The 20,741-nt window shown below is 37.2% G+C and overlaps 2 protein-coding genes across 2 annotated transcripts; one reads left to right on the top strand and one right to left on the bottom strand.

Annotated features, from left to right (window-relative positions):
- Positions 1-3,858: 3,858 nt before the first annotated feature.
- Positions 3,859-13,924, top strand: LOC110908055 (serine/threonine-protein kinase BSK1). The gene is made up of 9 exons (XM_022152960.2): positions 3,859-4,377; positions 5,505-5,640; positions 5,841-5,974; positions 6,144-6,249; positions 9,156-9,241; positions 9,311-9,499; positions 10,891-11,055; positions 11,147-11,260; positions 13,464-13,924. Exons 1-9 carry the CDS (start codon positions 4,060-4,062, stop codon positions 13,704-13,706), a joined length of 1,491 nt encoding a protein of 496 aa, XP_022008652.1. The 5' UTR covers positions 3,859-4,059; the 3' UTR covers positions 13,707-13,924.
- Positions 13,925-16,853: 2,929 nt separating this feature from the next.
- Positions 16,854-20,526, bottom strand: LOC110908056 (ATP-dependent zinc metalloprotease FTSH, chloroplastic). Its single transcript, XM_022152961.2, has 5 exons — positions 18,972-20,526; positions 18,147-18,393; positions 17,610-17,793; positions 17,301-17,472; positions 16,854-17,219 (listed from the first exon to the last, which is right to left on the bottom strand). Exons 1-5 carry the CDS (start codon positions 20,343-20,345, stop codon positions 16,998-17,000), a joined length of 2,199 nt encoding a protein of 732 aa, XP_022008653.1. The 5' UTR covers positions 20,346-20,526; the 3' UTR covers positions 16,854-16,997.
- Between the last annotated feature and the right edge of the window lie 215 nt (positions 20,527-20,741).

Genomic DNA, 20,741 nt, shown 5'->3' with positions numbered 1-20,741 from the left:
TTGTTCGAGTGTTTTGGTTTGCACGAGGGAGTGGTTTCACGTATTTTAGTCGGTTTTTAGGATTTTCAAGCATAAAAGTGTAATGTATGAGTACAATGCACATATAATTGATGTTTCAAGTATTCCAAGTATTGGTTTTCGCGTATAAACATGTATTCAAGATTGTAACGTACACCGAAAGTATGTAACATGTATATGTATAAATTAATGGAGTTTTATTATAATCAAAGTTTCGGATCACAATGTTGGGAAAGGAATTACGAATACGATACAATTACAAGTTTCTAAAAATAGGAATACGATTACAACTTTCTAAGCACAAAATGCGAAGCATTACAATTATTATGTGTGACGTAGTTGTATCCTATGTATATCGAATATAACTAGCGCGCAATGAGATTGAGATTTCACGTAAACATAACCTTACATTCAACCAGTTCACCAGTTTCATCCTATGGAAAACTTGTCTAATTCGCAAATAATTTATCCAATGGTTAATCCCACCTAGCCTTGGTAATCGCCTTAATAAGGTGCTTTGGTAAACCGCAATTCAATAACTTAAACAACCCAGTGCCTCAATAATCTTCCTGAATTTAAATTGTTGATTTGCATTGAAAACCCTATGTATCTAACTCACGATCTTCATTTCTATACCTACCTACCGTCCACCAGAGACGAAGAAACATGTTGAAAAAGGGTTAAGTAAGAGTGGTGTGATCACTATAATCATCCGTAAGGTCATATGGATTGGCTTATCCGGTTTAGTTCTCTTGTATCGTCACTCAAGAGTATCTCTTTTGGCGTAAAAAACATGGGAATGAAAAAAACATGGGAATGAAAAAACGACAGGAAACTTTACTAGTTAAGGGCAAGGAAGGATGAAGAATAGGGGTTAATTTGGGTTTTTATATATAACTTTTTTATTTAAAGAGTAAAAAAGGACAAAAATACCCTTATATGCCTTGGACAAGACTTGATGGTTGCATGTAGTGTCAAACCATCAAGAGGACGAAAAGTGTAATTTACTCTGATACTTATAATAAATTATATATTTATTTTACTAAAAAAAATTTATTTATCTATAAATAATAGTGTTGATATTACAAGCTTTAAAGTTTAAGCTCATTTATTAATTATTAATTGAGCTCCAATTTGGTTAGAACTCGTTTAAGCTTGCCTCAACTCTTGTTTTTAGCAAGCCAGTCTTAAGTAGTTCACAAACGCCTCGACTTGTTCACACGCCTATGCATTCATGCATTGATAAAGTAGTCGCCTTAGCTTGTTAAAACCTTTATACATTTATGCATTGATAAACTAACTTAATCCACGAAAGCTTTAGGAGCCGTTTGGTTCGTGTAATGATTTGGAATTGGAATTTGTATAGGAACTAGAATTTGAAAGAATTGGAATTGGAATTTAAACATTCCAATTGGAATTGGAATTTAAACATTCCAATTGGAATTGGAATTTGAATTGGAAATTGTTGGAATTGGAATCTCAATTCCATTTCTGTTGTGTTTGGTTGTCAAATGAATTGGAATCCATCACCCCAATACCCATAACCACCAGTTCAGGTCGAAACGGTACGAGTCGAAACGGTACATGTGGAAACCGTACGGGTCGAAACGGTTCGCGTCGAAACAGTATGGGTTGAAACGATTCGCGTCAAAACGGTACACGTCAAAACGGTTCGCGTCAAAACGGTTCGATTCGAAATGGTACGGGTGGAAACGGTTCACGTCGAAAAGGTACTGGTCGAAACCGTTTGCGTCGAAAAGTTACAGGTGGAAACCGTTCGCGTCGAAACGGTACGGGTCGAAACTGTTCGTGTCGAAACGGTACGGGTCAAAACGGTTCGGATCGAAACAAGTATGGGTCGAAACGGTACGGGTTGAAACGGTGCGGGTCGAAACGGGCAAAGATTCCAATGAATTTACTTTAATTCCTTCACATATAGGAAGGATTTTGAATTCCTTTAGTTAAAGAAATTTGAAGGAATTCATGCCTAATTCTAATTCCAATTCCATTGTCAACCAAACACATGAAGATTGAAATTGGGATTCCAATTCCATCAAATTCAAATTCTGTGAACCAAACATCTTAAGAAATGGAATTCAAATTCCAATTCCCTTAAATTCCATTGAATTCCTGCGAACCAAACGCCCCCTTAGTTGTCCGATGATATTTTGTTACATACGAAACAAGAGAACTCAACCCAAAAGACTAGTTTGGTGGGTAAGAGGACCCATTTGTTATATAAACCACATATTGATTGCTCATATATACAAATTACTAGGTTAGTTCCCCGTGTGTTACACGGGTTGAACAATTTAAACTATATAGTATATATATATTCTGTAAATACAAAACAAAGACAGAGACAATTACATACCATATTGACATAAATGAGTTAATATAAATGTAACCCATCAACTCGTACATGTTAATTAAAAGTAGAGTTCGATAAGACGTATCTAATGTCAGTTGAATGAGGTCAATCAAAGTCTATTTGATACCCTTTGTACGACTTCTTATTTTTTTGAGTCTTTGTATTTGATTCTAAACCTATTATTGATATTATTGATAATAATTTTACTTATATATCAGTAATATATTTAGTCTAACATATTAATATTATTATGAATTTCGAAACTTGTTTAGCTAGGATTTAAGATTCTATTGAAGTTTTAGTTTAACAATAATGTAAAATTAATTTTAAGCTATATAATACGTCAAAGTTAAAATATGTTTAAGCTAGTTAAATTTGAAAAAGAAAGCTAACCCAAAACATAAATATCGATTTAGTTATGTTTTATGTTTATCTGAACAAAAAGATAATGACGTATTATATTACAAGTTTATAAAAAAACATAAAAAGAAATAATAATGATAATCTCTATTTTCTCAAAACTATTCTAACGACTTAAAAAGATAATATATTTTATTAACTTAAAAGTGAAAATAAGAGATAATTAGATAGAAGAGAGATGCGGGAAAACAAAAAATAAACAGCTCCAGTGAATGACATGTGTCCCCCATAGGTTTACTTTATTATATAGTATAGATATAGATGTGAGACAAGTCCCATGCCATGTAATGATTTGAGTCTATAACATTTTTCTTGGGGTTCCAAATTAATTTATTATAAAAAGAAATACTTACATCGAATAAGGTAAATTACCAATCTAGTCTAGTATTAAAATTCGAAATACATTATTATACTTGTTCATCGACACATGTAAGTAGTTGTACATTTTTACTTTTTCAACTTTAGATACAAATATTTGAGTTTTACAAAACTTCATCATACTCAAAGATTAAAGAAATTGATATTATGAGAGTGGAAGACGAAGATGAATTCATCATATACTCCTTAGGGTAGACTGTGTGCATACCATAGCGGGTAGACTGTGTGCATACCATAGCACCACTAAGATACCTCATCCCACCTCTGATCCCGAAACAACTGGGAATTGTCCCCGCTCTTCCCCGACCTGATTCTCGCTCCCGCGGGTCAAGTTTGCTTCTTTGATTCCTCTCTGTTAAGATTGCTATTGGGATGCACTTCCCACTTCGGTTTGTTTTAGATGGTACCTAAAGGTGTGGTACGATATTCCCATCAGTATCTCATTGCCATCTCACTGCCACCTCAACTCTGTCCCACACATCTACCAAAACTCCAAATAATAAATGTCAAATAATAAATGTTTAGAAAACTCTCTTTAACCTTAAACAAGTTAACATCACAAATTATTTTATATATTTCCCCAAAATCTTAAGATTTTATTTATATTTTGTCGGAATCAATTTAGGCTTCCCACTTTCATCTTCTTACCCCTTTTCATCTCTCTCTACCCACACGAGTGTATACACTCCAAAGTTTTACAAAATCTGTAATCTTTCCGTATTTTTCTCCAATTATTAATAAAAATTAATACTTTAAAAACAAATTTCCATCTACAAAAACACCCTTTACACTCTTTCTTTCTTTCTTGTGTGAATATGGTTCTTCACCACCGATAACAACATTTTCTGAAGCTTTTTGTTCGATTTGGAGTGATGGGTTGTTGTAGTTCTTGCTTTTCTAAAGAACCCAGATCAGAAAACAATAATATTCACCAAAACACTCATCAACACTCTCCATCAAACGGTAAAGGTGCTGCCTTTGCCGGAGATGGTGGCGGTGTGCCGGTGTTTTCTGAGTACTCACTGGCGGATTTGAAGGGTGCAACTAATAACTTTAGTTCTGAGTTCATTGTGTCTGAAAGTGGGGAGAAAGCTCCTAATGTTGTGTATAAGGGGAGGCTGCAGAATCGGAGGTGGATTGCGGTTAAGAAGTTTTCGAAAATGGCGTGGCCCGATCCGAAACAGTTTGCGGTATCGATTGCTTTTCGGTTTTTCGTTTCGGTTTGATTTGGGTGTTAGGGTTTTGTTGCTGGTTTTGATGTTTAGGGTTTACTGTTTTGAATGGCATTATTATGTGGTTGATTAGGTTTGGAAGATTGATTGTTCTTGTTTTGATTAATTGTGCATTTGGGTGATTGTAATTTCTTGTTACTTATAGGGTTTAGGGGTTTTACTGTTATGTGATTATATATGAAATCATCAAAAGCTGCTAGAAGTGGTGCAAAAGATAGTGTTTGGACATGTTTTTACCGCTTGAACTGATTATCACTTTTTGTGGTGTTGATTGGTCATAAGATACGGATTATGTAAGGAGTTGATGTGTGAAATAAGTGTGTATGATTATAGAGGATTGCTCAATACAGAACCAGTTTTAAGTAGTGAACTGCAATTACTGCATACACAACTGTATCTATTGCATTAACCGTGATTACATAAGGCATAATTGGCTCTCTTTTTCTCTCCCGTTATATCTTAGATGCGCAAAGTATAAGTGCTTATGCATTGCTCACGGGTCTTTACTCTTTACATAAAATTGGTTCTGTAAAGAATGCACCTCCTTATTATAATTAGGATATATCATACCCGTACACTAATAGTGATCACTATAATCACTTATAAAATGCATATCCTGTCGATTCCTTAGTTCGCAACTCAAATTCATTACTTTGTTTTTACATTTTTTATAAAGTAGGAATTGTTATTTGTTCTTCCGCTTTAAATTGAAAAATTGTTTGATTTGCGTATCTCTGATTTATTTGAGCATAATGCTTTGTTAGTATATGAATCTTGGGTTATTAAAGTAGCGAGTTTACTCTTTCTTTATCATAGACCTATTAACGTTTTGGTCTATTGTACTCGTTTTTCATTTGAATTTACCCTTTTTTGGTAAAATTGCCCAAAAAAACATTGAGAATTAGTGATTTTGAACAAGTCGTGTTAATCCAAATGCCAAAAAAACTAATATCATGTTTTATTAAAGTCATTCTTTTGTGCAAAGTGTAGTATTGGTTTTTTGGTTGTGAAAATCGATAGCTTTTTTTCATGTTAATTAGTAGAGAGTGATAGTTATTGAATGTACGTTGTTTTTGTTTTGCAAGGATGAAGCATGGGGAGTTGGAAAACTGAGGCATAAGAGGGTTGCGAATTTGATCGGATATTGCTGTGACGGGGACGAAAGGCTGCTTGTTGCAGAGTATATGCCTAATGATACTTTAGCCAAACATTTATTTCACTGTATGTCTCAAACTTCATTTCATTCTTCTATAGGCTTTTTGAGCTTTATCTCAAAAATCTTGGCTATATAGACAAATATTTTTAATATTTCGTTAGATCATCGTGCTCCAAAGATGTTTTATATATTGATTTAGTTTGTTATTGTACTAATATTGGTTCTGTAATCATCATAAACGCAATGAATATTTTGTATTTCACAGGGGAGAATCAAACAATCGAATGGGCAATGCGTTTACGGGTTGCCTTATGTATTGCTGAAGCATTGGATTACTGCAGTACCGAAGGCCGTCCATTGTATCATGATTTGAATGCATATAGAGTTCTCTTTGATGAGGTGCTGTAGTTTTTCCAGTTCATATATTAACAATGTGTTCGGTACTCGGTAGTAAAACATATTATCTTTAACTCTTTGAGTACTTAACATGGATACCCTTTTGGAGATGAAAAAATAATTCTTTGTTTCTATGGGAATTTAATTGATAATTTGTTGGAATATGTGGCAGAATGGCGACCCACGTCTTTCATGTTTTGGTTTGATGAAAAATAGTAGGGATGGAAAAAGTTACAGCACGAATCTTGCATACACTCCTCCTGAGTATCTAAGAAACGGTACATGGCTTCAAACTTCCAATTGTAAATTTAGAAAGTAAGGAGTGGGGGGGTGGGGGGGGGGGGCTTGGAGGCTTGAACAGTTAGACTAAGATAAGTAGTTAGTAAATAGGGTATAAACATTAGGGATAGTTTGGTAATTTTACATTTTTTAATACATAAAGTTGTTATTTGATTAATAACTAGTGAATAACATCCGCGCTACGCGGCGGTGGTAAAGTCGTGTTCCTTTCATGACCTGTACAATACCAGGTGAAACTTAAATAAAAACACGTTACCCGCGCGCTACGCGACGGCGGTACTGACGTTCGGTCAATGTGGGTTCGGTTTGTTTCGTGTACAATACCTGATGAACTTAAAAAACACCATAAAAACAACAAAAACACAAATAGTTACATACTACGTTACTTGGCGACGGTACCCTTTCGTTACCGGCACAATACCGGTTGAAGCTTAAAAAAACACGTTACACCGGTATTACGTGGCAGCAGTACTAACGTTTGGTTTGGTCGACGCCGGTCCGGTTTGTTACGTTTACGAAACCAGTTGAAATTTAAGGAAAACACAAAAACCCACAAAAAGACAAAAAAACAGTTGAAATTTAACCATTTCTTTAAAGAGCCATTCTAACTTTCTAAACCACTTCACCTACAACGGGGGAACCTTTGGAAATCTAAATGGCTTAGGGGCTGTTTGGCAACATCTGAACCAATAAGTGCTGAATGAATAAGAGGTTTGAATGGGTAAGAGGCTCTGAACCAGTAAGAGCTGAACCAGTAAAATGCTGTTTGGTTGCACCTCTGAATGACGGTGTAAAATGACATTTTTACCCCTCTAAACAAAACTAAATACCTAGCTGATTAGTTCTAAAGCAATACCTAATTCATTATTTCTCATAAGCAAATACACATAAATCTATCAACAATAATAAACCAATTCAAACTCAAGGCACATCAAATTAGCATCAATTCATTCACTATAAAACAAATCACAACTAAACACCATTTCACTGGTAAACAAAAAACAAAAAATAAGAAGGAGCATGTATGTGATGTGTTTATTTACTCAACCCAAAGAAAATCCCATAACAAACAAATCACCAAAAAAGCTGTTATTAAATTCAGGCACCAGTTTCCACCGATCAACAATCAATTCATTGACAGATCTGCATATCTTTTTATCCATTCACACCTTATCTTGTTTCTCTGATTCTGTAAGATCACAATCTCACAATCAATGGCAGAAAAGCTACCGATGATTCATCGTTCAACCTTCTTATTACCGTCGGAAACAACCGCCGCCGTCACCGGAACTCTTCCGACGACACACGCACTCATTATTCTCAATCAACGTCTTCCAAAGTTTTCACCGTTACTCTGGGAACACCGTTACTCGTTCATGGGTTGGGGGCGGAGGTGTTGGTGATGAGAGGTGAAAGGGAAAGGGTGGAAGAGAGGGAGGATGAGGGCTGTTCGGTGGTGAGGAGAGGGAGGAGGAGGGTGGCGACCGGCGGGAGGTGGTGAGGAGACGGAGGAGGAGGGCGGCGGGAGGCGTTCGGTGGTGAGGAGAGGGGTGGGGGCGGAGGTCTGATGAGAGGTTCGGGTTTCTTGGCTGATGAGAGGTGAAAGGGGGTAACAATTGTCTTTTTTTTTCATTCAGCATGTTCTAATATCTGAATGATTCAGCACTGAATCATTAAGAGGTTTGCCATTAAGAGGCACAACCAAACAGGTCCACCTCTGTCCGAATAAGAGGTCCACCTCTTAATGATTCATTAAGAGGGTTGCCAAACAGCCCCTTAAAATGCCTAACAAAGCTCAAGGAACATGAAGAAGAACTATGAGGAACTCCAATATTTAGAATTTGTACCGTCAAAAAAATATATTATCAGTGAGTTAATAGGTTAACCAAACACTTTTATGCTGCCATATGACATATCCCTCTCAGATCTCTCACTGTGTTCTCTGATCTTCATTGATGGTTTAAACCATCTTTCTATAAAACCTAGAACACAAATCATATATGAACAACATTTCACAACCTTGATAATCTTGTACGTTTTCTTCCCCAGTAGACTGGTGGGTGGTAATCGAGTTGAGACTAACGTTTCAATTGCAGAACCGAGCAGTCCGGGGGGCATACGGACTCTGCAGGTGGTGGGGTTGATTTAACATCGTCACCACCACGGACATCCGCCCCGTTCAATCATTCACCGTCACCTAAAATCCCCTAACAACACCTTCTTCTTCGGCTTCATATCTGACTCCGTCGCCACCTCCGACTCTACCGCTTCCATTACCTTCCTCCCCGATGGCAACCTGGGCTCCTCCGGCGCCGTCGTCTGGCAGTCCAACAGCTCCGGCCATGGCGTCACAACCTCCGATGTTGACAATTCCGGCAACCTCATACTCTGGAACCCAGCAAATTATGTTTGAAGTTCTTTTAAAACCTAGCAGTACATTTTTTCTAATACGAATTTGACCGTCAGAATTATACTCTTTCTGATACGTGGCAGCATTAGGATGTAAGTAAATTGTGCAAACTGGCAGATGCCGGTCATGAGAAAGTTGGAAACCTGAACTGTTCCTAACAACTTTCATCATTTGTTATTATATAAATATCAAATATAATCTCCAAAATTATTATTAAATCAATTGTCTATTTTTTTTATTAAATATAGCGGTTTACTTGACTGTAAACACTTGGATGACTTTTAAACCATATGACAGGTTTCTTTTTAGCAAAAGCAGTTAAATTTTGTTAGTAAAATATTACCCAATTAGACATTTTGACATAAATCAGTTGAAATCGCCACCTGTTTTGATGAATTTATCTGAATAACTGTTAAGTGGTGTCATATTATACGCATTGTTGCCTGATAATTGCGTTTTATTTTTTTTCAATAGGGAGAGTTACGCCCGAAAGTGTTAGTTTTAGCTTCGGAACTGTTCTCTTGGATCTTCTGAGTGGAAAACATATTCCCCCGAGTCACGTAAGCAACTCTAATTGTGTCAATTGACTTTTAATAGTTAATTATTTTGACATTTGATGTTTGTTACAGGCGCTTGAAATGATTCGGGGCAAAAACATTCTTTTGTTGATGGATTCACATCTGGAGGGGAACTTTTCAACCGAAGAAGCAACCGTTGTTTTTGATCTCGCTTCGCGTTGCTTGCAGTATGAACCGAGGGAACGACCTAATACCAAAGATCTTGTTGCCACACTTGCTCCGTTGCAGAACAAACCAGATGTCAGTCCCTACTTTTCTTCTCGTGATTATTTTTCTAAATTAATTTTAGAGTAAAATGTCATTTTCGTTGAGGTTTGGCTAGTTTTGCGACTTTCGTTCAAAGGTTTGTTTTTTTCGCATCCGGATCCAAAAGGTTTGAAATCTTGCCGTTTTCATCCGGCTTGTTAACTCTATCCATTTTTCCCCATTAAGTCGGGGGTAAGGTTTGGCTAGTTTTGCGACTTTCGTTCAAAGGTTTGTTTTTGCGCATCTGGATCCAAAAGGTTTGAAATCTTGCCGTTTTCATCCGGCTTGTTAACTCTATCCATTTTTCCCCGTTAAGTCAGGGGTATTTCTGTTTTTTTGTTAACTTAAAGGACAATTCGGTCTTTTTCACTTTATGTACAAGCATTTAGCATAATGTACAAGTATTCAAAAGACCGAATTGCCCTTTATGATCCCATCATGTTTCTAAAGTTTCGGGTTTAACCCCTGTACATTTTTACATCAAAATTTTTTTCTTACGTTTTTATGTACTTGGTATAAATTCGCGTTGGTCTATGCTTTGCCATAAACTCTATTCGAAAACGAGCCAGGTCAAATATGATACGTTTTCGTGTTTATTTTTATGTACAAGATTGTCTTCGTTGGACGTAATTTTGTTTGGAAACGAGTCAGGTCAAATATAACACGTCTTCGTTCGACGGTATAAATTTGAGTTACTCTGTTTCGTCCTTGGTTTAAAAAAGCGCGCCTGAGGCGGGCCTAGGCGCGAGGCGCACTAAGGCGCACCTCTTGGGCTTTTTCGCTCAGCGCCTTGTGTAATTACATGAAGCGCCCAAAAAGCGCAAAAGCGGTGGCTTTTTTGGGGGCTTTTTGGCCTGAGGCACGCGCCTCATGTACCTGAGGCGTTTTACTGCATAAAAATGTTGTACCTTGGGTTTTTTGACTTGTACATGTAAGTAAAATGGTATAAAAGCCTTATTTATAGCTATATTTTGGTTAAAGGAAGCTAAAAACCTATGGGATATGTATGGGATATATAAAAAACATTATATAAACATCTTGCGCCTCGGGTACGAAAAGCCCACCGCTTTTGCGCTTTGCGCCTCAATTTTAGACCTCGTCGCTTTTGTGCGCCTCTCGCTTTTTAAAACCAAGGTTTCGTTGTAAATTTTATTTGGAAACGAGTCAGGCCGATTGTGGTCTATACTTTATCACGACGCGTACAGCCCCAAAGCAACTCGCGCCTGGCAAAAAAACTAGTTTTAATTACATAGCAATTAAAAAAATGTATCAAAAGAGTATGGTCAACCCTATCTACTCCATTACATGCTTTTAAAACAAAGATATAATCTCGTTTCCGACAATTGTTGAAGCCTATAATATGCTGAAAGAAATTATACTTGTAGGTCCCTTCTTATCAAATGCTCGGGATCCCAAAACATGAAGAAGCGCCCGCAACACCGCCACATCCTCTTTCTCCGATGGGTGATGCGTGTTCAAGGATGGATCTGACAGCCATTCATCAGATATTGGTGATGACACATTATAAAGATGATGAAGGCACTAATGAGGTGATCTGATTTGAAAATTTGATTTAGTTACGTGTTTTTGTTACATGCGTCTGATGTTTGTGTTTGTGTTTGGATGATGATGTTGTTTCAGCTTTCTTTTCAAGAGTGGACCCAACAAATGAGGGATATGTTGGAGGCGAGGAAGCGCGGGGATCTAGCTTTTCGTGATAAAGATTTTAGAACTGCAATTGATTGTTACTCTCAGGTACTTATTATTGCTTTATTATAATTTTTTTAAACTTGATCTGTCCTTTAAGATTTGTTACTAGTTTTTCAAAACTAGTCTCACTATTTGTCACTATTTTTTTAAAACATGTATGGCGGACTGGCAATTTTGACCTTTTTACTAGGGGATGATCTCGGTACCAAACCTTTACCGAAGTCTGAAACGTACCGATCCCGAAAATCGCAAAGAATGGGTACCGGTAGTAGGGGTGTTCAGAATTCGTTTCGAAATCTAAAAATTCGATTCGATTATAAAGAATTCAAATTTCGATTCAATTCGAGTCCAGTAAATCGAAAACGAATTTATAATTTTAAATTCGATCAGAAATTCGAATTAAAATTATACATATTTATTTTTTTATTTTTGTATATAATACATCTATAACCTTTATTGGGTTATAGTATAAATTAGTCTCTAAATTTATTCAAAGTATTAAAATAGCCCATTACCAAACCCATTACAAAACCCATAACTTAAACGAATTTGTTACATATTTAAATTGAATTTGAATCAAAACGAATTTATTCGAATTCGAATTGGCTGGTTCTTAATCGAATTCGAATTCAAGCAAAAAAATAAATTATTCGAAAAATTCGATTCGAGCTATTCAAAACTTATTCGAAAAGTTCAATTTGATAATGATTCGATGAACACCCCTGATCGGTACTGGTGCCGGAAATGCTCGGTACGGTATGTTATTCGAAGGTAAATCAACCTAAAATACTGGTACCGAACCGAAAGTACCGATCCCAAAAATGGCAAAAAGTGGGTACCGAATTGCTTGGCCCGGTACGGTTCGGTACCAGTTCGGTTTCGGTACCACGTATCATTTGCTCATCCCTACTTTTACTTGTAAAGTGGTCGATTTGGGTTATATTTAAACTCCGACGGCTCCAGTAAGATTCTTTTATCTAAACGAGGAATAGGTCAAAAGGATTGGAAGTCGCCCAAAGTCAAGTTTTTAATGCATAAATCATAAGTCATTTTCTCTAAAGATCTAGATTATTATTGTAGTAATCTCATTTTTGGTTATTGTAATGAAAACATTATGCATAAAAAAGTTAACAAAATTGTGTTTGGTGTCCAAGCCAAACCTTGCCGGTTTCGGCCCTTGCTTAAGCTTTAATAAATGGCAAGTTCTAGGTTTGAGGACGTAAAGTGTAAAAGTAGAAAATGAGCGTAATTATTATTATCTGCAATTGACGTTGAGCACTCTTAGCTGTTAAACCTCCGTTCAATGTTATTTCGTCCCAAACTTCTAGTTGGTGTTTTCAGATTGATTTTGATTGACTTAGATTGTGCATTTGACTTTCTTTATGGGACAATTTTATATTCACCCAACCCAAAAAAAACTAATATCAACTCAAAACACTGTTCATTTTACCCATTTAATTTAACACAATGACCATTATACCCTTTTCTTTCTTCTTACATAAGAGTAGGATATTAATGTCAAAAATTAAATGGGTATATATGTTATTGTAATTGTTAGTTGGGTAAATATGATAAATTTCGAGGGGTGTATATGAAATTATCTTTTTTTTTTTAAATAATTTGGTTTTTTGAAGAAAGTAGTGCTATTTTAGTAGTTTGTACTTCTTCCAATAATAAATGTTTTATAGTTATCTAGCTCAAAGTTTATGTCACTATTGCTATTATGAAAGTTGATGTTATTTGACATCATGAGACCAAACCAACCATCTTATTGTGACTTCTCCATCTCGATAAACAGTAACATGTTTATATGTTGATCAAAGGGCTTGACCATAGTTGTCAATAGCGGCTATAGCGACCGCTATAGCGCGCTATGTGGCGAAGCGACCAAGTGTCGCTATTTGGGTCATAGCGATAGTTGGTTTTTTTCTTTTTTATGTAAACAACAATTAGGTATAGCTATAAAATAGCTAGATTTATAGGTTTTTGTTAAATATACATGTAAAAGAGCATATATACAAGGGTATTTTGATGTAATATACATATAAAAATTTTCAAATTTTTTTTCTAGTGTATTGCTATTTATAAAATAGTGGTCGCTATTTGTCGCTATTCGCTACGTAGCATATAGGTCCCTTGTCGCTATTCGCTATTAACAACTTTGGGCTTGACGATGATTACAGTTGTATACTTGTGTTGGTTTTGATAGTTTACCAACTTACTAATATATCTGGGTTTTAACATGCAGTTCATTGATGTTGGCACTATGATATCACCAACGGTGTACGCAAGGCGCAGTCTCTGCCACCTCATGTGCGATCAACCTGACGCAGCTCTTCGAGACGCGATGCAAGCGCAGTGTGTCTACCCAGATTGGTCAACCGCATTTTACATGCAAGCTGTTGCCCTTGCGAAGCTGGACATGCACAAAGATGCAGTTGATATGTTGAATGAAGCTGCAACTCTTGAAGACAAAAAACGCGCTAAATGATCATCATATTCTCTTCCCTTCTCTTGTTGTAAGCATATCCTGATTGTTGTTGTGGGGATGAATAACCAGTCTTCTTTTATTTATTTATTTTTATTTTTATTTCCAATTTTTAATTTTGATTTTCTTGATCTGGAATGTGTGAGATGCAAGCAACATGCAAGCAAATATGTACATGGATTTATCCTACTTTTGTTACATAATTAGTGTGGGATTTAGGAGATGTAGAGTGAAGCTTTGCTATCAATGGAAAGGTTCATGAATTCTTCTTCGTCCACCGTTTCTTTCTCGATAAGGAGTTGCAAACGCGTTTTCAACATATTGTGGTGGCTGTGGAATAATCTTTTGGACAACTTATTTGCAAATATATTAGACAGAAGCCGGAAAATCTTCAAGAAAAACTAGTATGGGTGATGATTAGTTTATCTCATGTAATATTCCGCTTCGCCAGTCTGACAGATCCAAAAAAAATTGGTTAGGGACTTGGGGTGTCAAAAGCTGGAGCCTTTATCGGTCAGTTGTAACCACAGCAACGCTAGTAAGCACCAAAAATGACAGCTCATTTATCACTTAAATACCAGTTAGTGGTGACCTTTCTTTGTGGACTTGGCTTGGGGTAGCCCTAATGAAACAAATCAGCGATTGTGCCTCACGTCAGCCAGGCGTGTCAGGGTTCGGATTAACCAACAACACATAGGACCTTCCTCTTCCTCCTACATTATTTTCTCTCATAGTAAGTTGACCGTAGAGTTCTGCAAGGCTCGAGCTCTGTGAACCTTATAACGGTTGTTTCATGTTCCCAATTGGATTTGTGGCTCATGAAGATGTAACACTACCAAACATCATCATTAAGGTGCTGTTTGTTTTTTCAGAGGTAAAACGTATGCAGTATGCGGACCACATCTACAGAAGCTGAAGAGGTGGACCAAACTCTTGCAGTCTACAAGAAGAAGACTGTTTTTTTAACTTCGGCAAGCATGAATAACAATCAAAAGCAACATAATAGGCATGAATTACAATAAAAAATCCTATAACGAACACAAGACAGCCACACGAATTTTATTGTAACAACAATTAAGGTGAAATAAAAAAGCCTAATGTAACAACTTAAAATATGGAGTTAATTACTATTTTCGTCCCTGAGGTTTGTCAAAAATAATAGTTTCAGTCCATTAGTTTAAAAATTGCGAATTCAGTCCATTAGTTTCATTTTCGTAACCATTTCAGTCCACTAACTTAACTCCATCCATTTATTTTGTTAACTTTGAGTTAACTAACTAATTCAGGGACGGTTTGCGTCAGTTTTAGAAACACAGGGACTTAAGTGTAAACTCTAAAATATTAAAACAAAAAAAATAGTAAATTCCAAAAAATCAAAAAAATTCCAAAAAACCAAACAAATTCCAAAAAATTCTAAAAAATAATAAAAATTCAAAAAAATCATAAAAATTCTAAAAAAATCTAAAAAATCTAAAAAAATCCAAAAAATCCGTTTCGGCGCAAACTGTTTCGAACCCGAACCGTTTCGAGCTGAACCGTCCGTACCGTTTCGACCCGAACCGTTTCGAGCTGAACCGTTTCGACGCGAACCGTGTCGTATCGAACCGAAACGGTTCGGCTTCGAAACGGTACGGCTTCGAAACGGTTCGGGTCGAAACGGTACGGTTCGATACGGTTCAGCTCGAAACGGTTCGGTTCGATACGGCACGGTTCGGCTCGAAACGGTTCGGTTCGAAACGGCACGGTTCGGTTCAAAACGGTACAGCTTGAAACGGTTCGGCTTCGAAACGGTTCGGTTCGAAACGGTTCAGCTCGAAACGGTTCGGCTTCGAAAGGGTACGGGTCGAAACGGTTCGGCTCGAAACGGTACGGTTGAAACGGTTCGCGTCGAAACGGTACGGACGGTTCAGCTCAAAACGGTTCGGGTCGAAACGGTTCGCGTCGAAATGGTTAAGCTCGAAACAGTTTGGGTTCGAAACAGTTCGCGCCGAAACGGATTTTTTGAATTTTTTAGAATTTTTTAGAATTTTTATGATTTTTTAGAATTTTTATTATTTTTTAGATTTTTTTGGAATTTGTTTGGTTTTTTTGGAATTTTTTTGATTTTTTGGAATTTACTATTTTTTTTGTTTTAATGTTTTAGAGTTTACACTTAAGTCCCTGTGTTTCTAAAACTGACGCAAACCGTCCCTGAATTAGTTAGTTAACTCAAAGTTAACAAAATAAATGGATGGAGTTAAGTTAGTGGACTGAAATGGTTACGAAAATGAAACTAATGGACTGAAATCGCAATTTTTAAACTAATGGACTGAAACCGTTATTTTTGACAAACCTCAGGGACGAAAACAGTAATTAACTCTAAAATATGGATAGCGCCAGCACACATGTCACAATTTTCACTGTCCAATAACAACCATTTTGGTCCTAGGGTAAGGAATAACCGGTTACACCAAAAGATGCAGTCAATACAGCCAGAGAACCACATGTAACCCAAGTTGACTCGCACAGTTTATTAGGAATTAGGAATTCTAGAAAATTCTAGATCGGTGTACAAGACTTAAAAGAAAAATCTAGAATTCTGATAGACCTTTTTAAAAGATTTAAGAATTTAGTAGTATACGATAGAAAAATAGAAACTTCAAATATATTTTCATAGAATATCTATAAAGATGGTTAGTATAGAATGTTCTATAAGAAGAAGATTCACTAATATAAACAAGCCAAAACAACACATATAAAGCTACCTTAAAAGGGACTTGTATTGTAATTTGTAAAGCTCTTTTGTAAATAGTTTCAAGCAATAAAAAATGTTATTATGTCTAAAGCATTATTATGTTAAAATAAAGAGTTAATTACTGTTTTCGTTCCCGTGGTTTGTCAAAAATTACTATTTTAGTCCATTAGTTTAAAAATTGCGATTTTAGTCCCTGTGGTTTCACTTTCGTAACCATTTCAATCCATTATTCTGTTAAGTACAGGGATGAAATGGTTATGAGGTGGACTGAAATGGTTACGAAAGTGAAACCACAGGGACTGAAATCGCAATTTTAAACTAATGGACCGAAATAGTGATTTTTGACAAACCACAGGGACGAAGACAGTAATTAACTCTGAAATAAACTTAGGTGATGACAAAGTGTAGGATAGGTGTTACAGGTAAACTTAAAAATATAATTCCCAATCTCCACAAGGGATTCTATATAAGTCAAATATTCCAAGATCTATATTGCTACAAGAAAGAAACAAACAAACATGTACATTGTATCAAGCTTTGTTACATAAAAAGTGTGAAATCTAGGAAATGTAGAGTTCAGCTTTGCCATCAATGAAAAGGCTCATGAACTCTTCACCGTCAACCGTTTCTTTCTCCATAAGGAGTTGAGATAACTTGTGTAAGATGTCGATATGTGTTGTGATAATACTCGTTGCCCTCTCGTATGCGCGTTCAACAAGTTCCCTCACTTCTGCATCTACAATGTCCGCGGTAGCCATTGAATAGTCTTTCTGGGATGACATCTGCAAAACGTTTCCATATTACAAACCAAAATACTTACAATCCCGACCCATTTTGCTTATAAACGGGTCAAAAAGTAGTACCTGTTGTCCCAAGAATGGGTTACCGCCACCACCGCCTATCGCCACCTGACCGATCTTTTTGCTGAACCCAAACCTCTCAACCATTTGCCTTGCCACACGCGACACTTGCATGAAATCGTTAGATGCTCCAGTTGTAACGTTTTCTTTTCCAAAAATAACCTCCTCGGCCACCCTGCGATGTAGTTGTGTTATTAAATCGCTTTGTTTACATGTTTAAACAAATTAATAAATGAATAAGATAATTTGGACAGTTAGGACCCTAGGCTATGTCCCTAAAAGACGGTTTTGCCCCTGAAATGAGTGTTATACCTTCCACCGAGAGCGACTGCCATTTGGTTTTCAAGGTAGCTTCTGCTGTATAAACCAGACTCGAGCCTTTCTTCACTAGGGGCAAAAAAGGTAAGACCGCCTGCTTGACCACGGGGAATGATGGATATCTTTGCTACCGGGTCATACTCTGGCATCAAGGCACCAACTAGTGCATGACCAGCCTCTGCAAAATCAACAAGACGTTTTTCGTTCTTAGTAAAATGACTAAAATACCCTTGTGCAATGCACCGAAACAATATCATTAGTTACTGTAATGACATCAAGTAATAGACATCTTCAAAATTTAATGAAAAAAGGCATATTATCATGATATGCAATAAGCTACATGGCATATGCGTTTTTTAAGCAAAATGTCCAAAATACCCTTTCGTGCATCAAAATCATAGGAACAATTGTTGAGATGTCAATAGAAACTGACGAATAGATAATTTATCATGAAAAGTTTTCAAAGCAAACAATGCAATATCTCATGACGATTGACGAACACAGTGTAAAAGGCAAGTCATGTTCGGTTACCATGATATGCAACAAGCTTCTTTTTCTCTTCCGAGACAACAGCGTTTTTCTTCTCCGGCCCTGCAATGATTCTCTCAAGAGCATCTGCAATCTCATCTTTGCTTATCTCCTTGAGTTCACGCCTGGCTGCAAGAATGGCGGCTTCATTCATCAGGTTCTGCAAGTCAGCTCCGGTGAAACCCGGGGTTCTCCTAGCAATCTTGTCGAAATCCACATCTTTTGCAAGTGCCTTTCCCCTTGAGTGCACCTGTCACATACAACAAAGTTACATTACATCGCTTGATATACGTATTTCATGATATGTGAAATGACAATAATACCCTTAAAAGACAACAGAAACAACCCGTAAGTATTCCTCCTCATGTGTATTCATTTGTTACTACATAACTGAAAATCCTAATAAAGCTAATCAAATTCATGCAACTTCTAGTCAAAACATGTATGATCCGTTCTTAACAGTCAACCAATTCAAGTAACCGGCGTAAAATGACAATAATACCCTTTAAAGGTGACAGAAACAAGAATCTTTGAATCAAAATTAATGGCACACTAACTAATCATTAATAAGGATGAAAATTGTTCAAATTCACATCCAAACACCCTGTAAGTATCTCTCCCCGTGTGTATTCATACGTTACTACGCATATACATAATCGAAAATCCTAGTACAGCTAATCAAATTCATGCGACTTTTAGTCAAAACATCTATGATCCGTTCTCCATGCTCAACTAAATTAAGTAATTGGTGTATTCACAACAAAAGCTCATAATAAACGAAAACAAGCAGCAAATAACTAAAGAAATATGAACGAAAGATGGTCAAACCTGCAGGATCCTGACTCTACCAGCAACATCCGGCCGGTCAACAGTCACCTGTCTATCAAACCTCCCTGGTCTCAACAAAGCCGAATCAAGAACATCAGGCCTGTTAGTAGCAGCCAAAACAATAACACCCGAGTTACCCGAAAAACCATCCATTTCCGTCAACAACTGATTAATCGTTTGTTCCCTCTCATCATTCCCACCACCTAAACCCGCACCTCTCTGCCTACCAACTGCATCTATCTCATCAATAAACACAATGCACGGCGCTTTCGATTTCGCCTTCTCAAACAAATCCCTAACTCTAGAAGCACCAACACCCACAAACAATTCGACAAATTCCGAAGCAGCACATGAGAAAAACGGCACTCCAGCCTCACCCGCAACGGCCCGAGCTAAAAGGGTCTTCCCGGTTCCAGGCGGGCCGACCAGTAAACACCCTTTCGGGATCTTAGCACCTAAAGCTGTATACTTATCAGGGTTTTTTAAAAAATCGACAACTTCTTGCAACTCTAACTTAGCCTGATCCGCACCAGCCACATCAGCGAACGACACTCCGGTTTCGGGCACTTCCTGAAACTTGGATTTCGATCGCCCGAAATCCATGGGGCCGCCGAGCCCACCAGGCCCGCCAGGCCCACCTTGTGACCGCCTAAACAAGAAAAACAAACCACCAAATGCCAACAAAGGAAACAACAAGTTACCAATAAACCCAATCAACCCATTAGTAGCCTCCCCTTCAGAAACCGAAATATCGACACCGTTCATCGCCAAGATATCGATAAGATCCGGATCATTCGGGACCACAACCGAGGCTCTCCGGCCATCAGTAGCGGTAAGCTGCAACACCCCACCATCTTTACTAAACCTAACCCTCTCAACTTTCCCTTTCTTGACAGCATTCAAGAACTCACTGTACCTCCATTGACTACCCTCTGGAAGATCAGAACTTTGGGGCTTTGGGGCTGTAAGAAGATTGGATTGTGAAAAGGGTGATGAATTTGTTGATGGGTTTTGTTTAACTAACTCAGCTTGAAGTGGGGTTTGTGGGGGTGGGGGTAAATCAGTGTCTGCTAGGGCTTGTGGGGTTGCAATTGAAGAGAATAACAGAGCAGCTAAAGTGGCCTTTGATTGGAGATTGAAATTATTTGATGAATTGGGTTTTCTGTTTAAGATTGATTGGGGGATTATGAACTTGGTTCTTGAGGGTTTGTGGGTTTTGGGTGTTGGGGTTGAAAGCAAGATTCTTGAGCCAAAGAAATTGGAAGAAAGAATGGTATTGGTGGCAGAGGCCATTGATGAAGGTTTGAGGTTTTGTTGAAGCTTTGATTGATGAATTTGTGTGAACTGTGGTGAATTGTGTGAAAAAAGATGCATATAAATGGGGATTTGATTGAATTTTAGGGGGATTATTATGTGAAGGATGGAGGGGTTTCATGCAGCAACCAAAGCCATAGGTTTTTGAGTGATAGATTGGATTGTGTCTACGTGTTCTAATTATCACCCTGTTATCTATTGATTTTTTTTATGCATTTTAAAGAGTTTCACAGTTTAGTCAAGTTCAAAGTTTTGTAGAAGTTGTGGTGCTTAAAAGTTGTTGGTTAATAATGTTCAAATCTAAGACTAATATATCATATTATGGTTATGCATATGCTATAGGGTGTGGTCATGACCCTCATGGTCACCATGATCCTCCACATCGGCGCCATGTCATTCACTTCTAATCCATCATCCAAAACCACTACCCTAAGGGTGTGGTCATGACCCAAACCA

This window comes from Helianthus annuus, chromosome 14, assembly GCF_002127325.2.
Source record: "Helianthus annuus cultivar XRQ/B chromosome 14, HanXRQr2.0-SUNRISE, whole genome shotgun sequence".
Lineage (NCBI taxonomy): Eukaryota > Viridiplantae > Streptophyta > Magnoliopsida > Asterales > Asteraceae > Helianthus > Helianthus annuus.
This window is presented reverse-complemented; position numbering and strand designations above follow the sequence as displayed.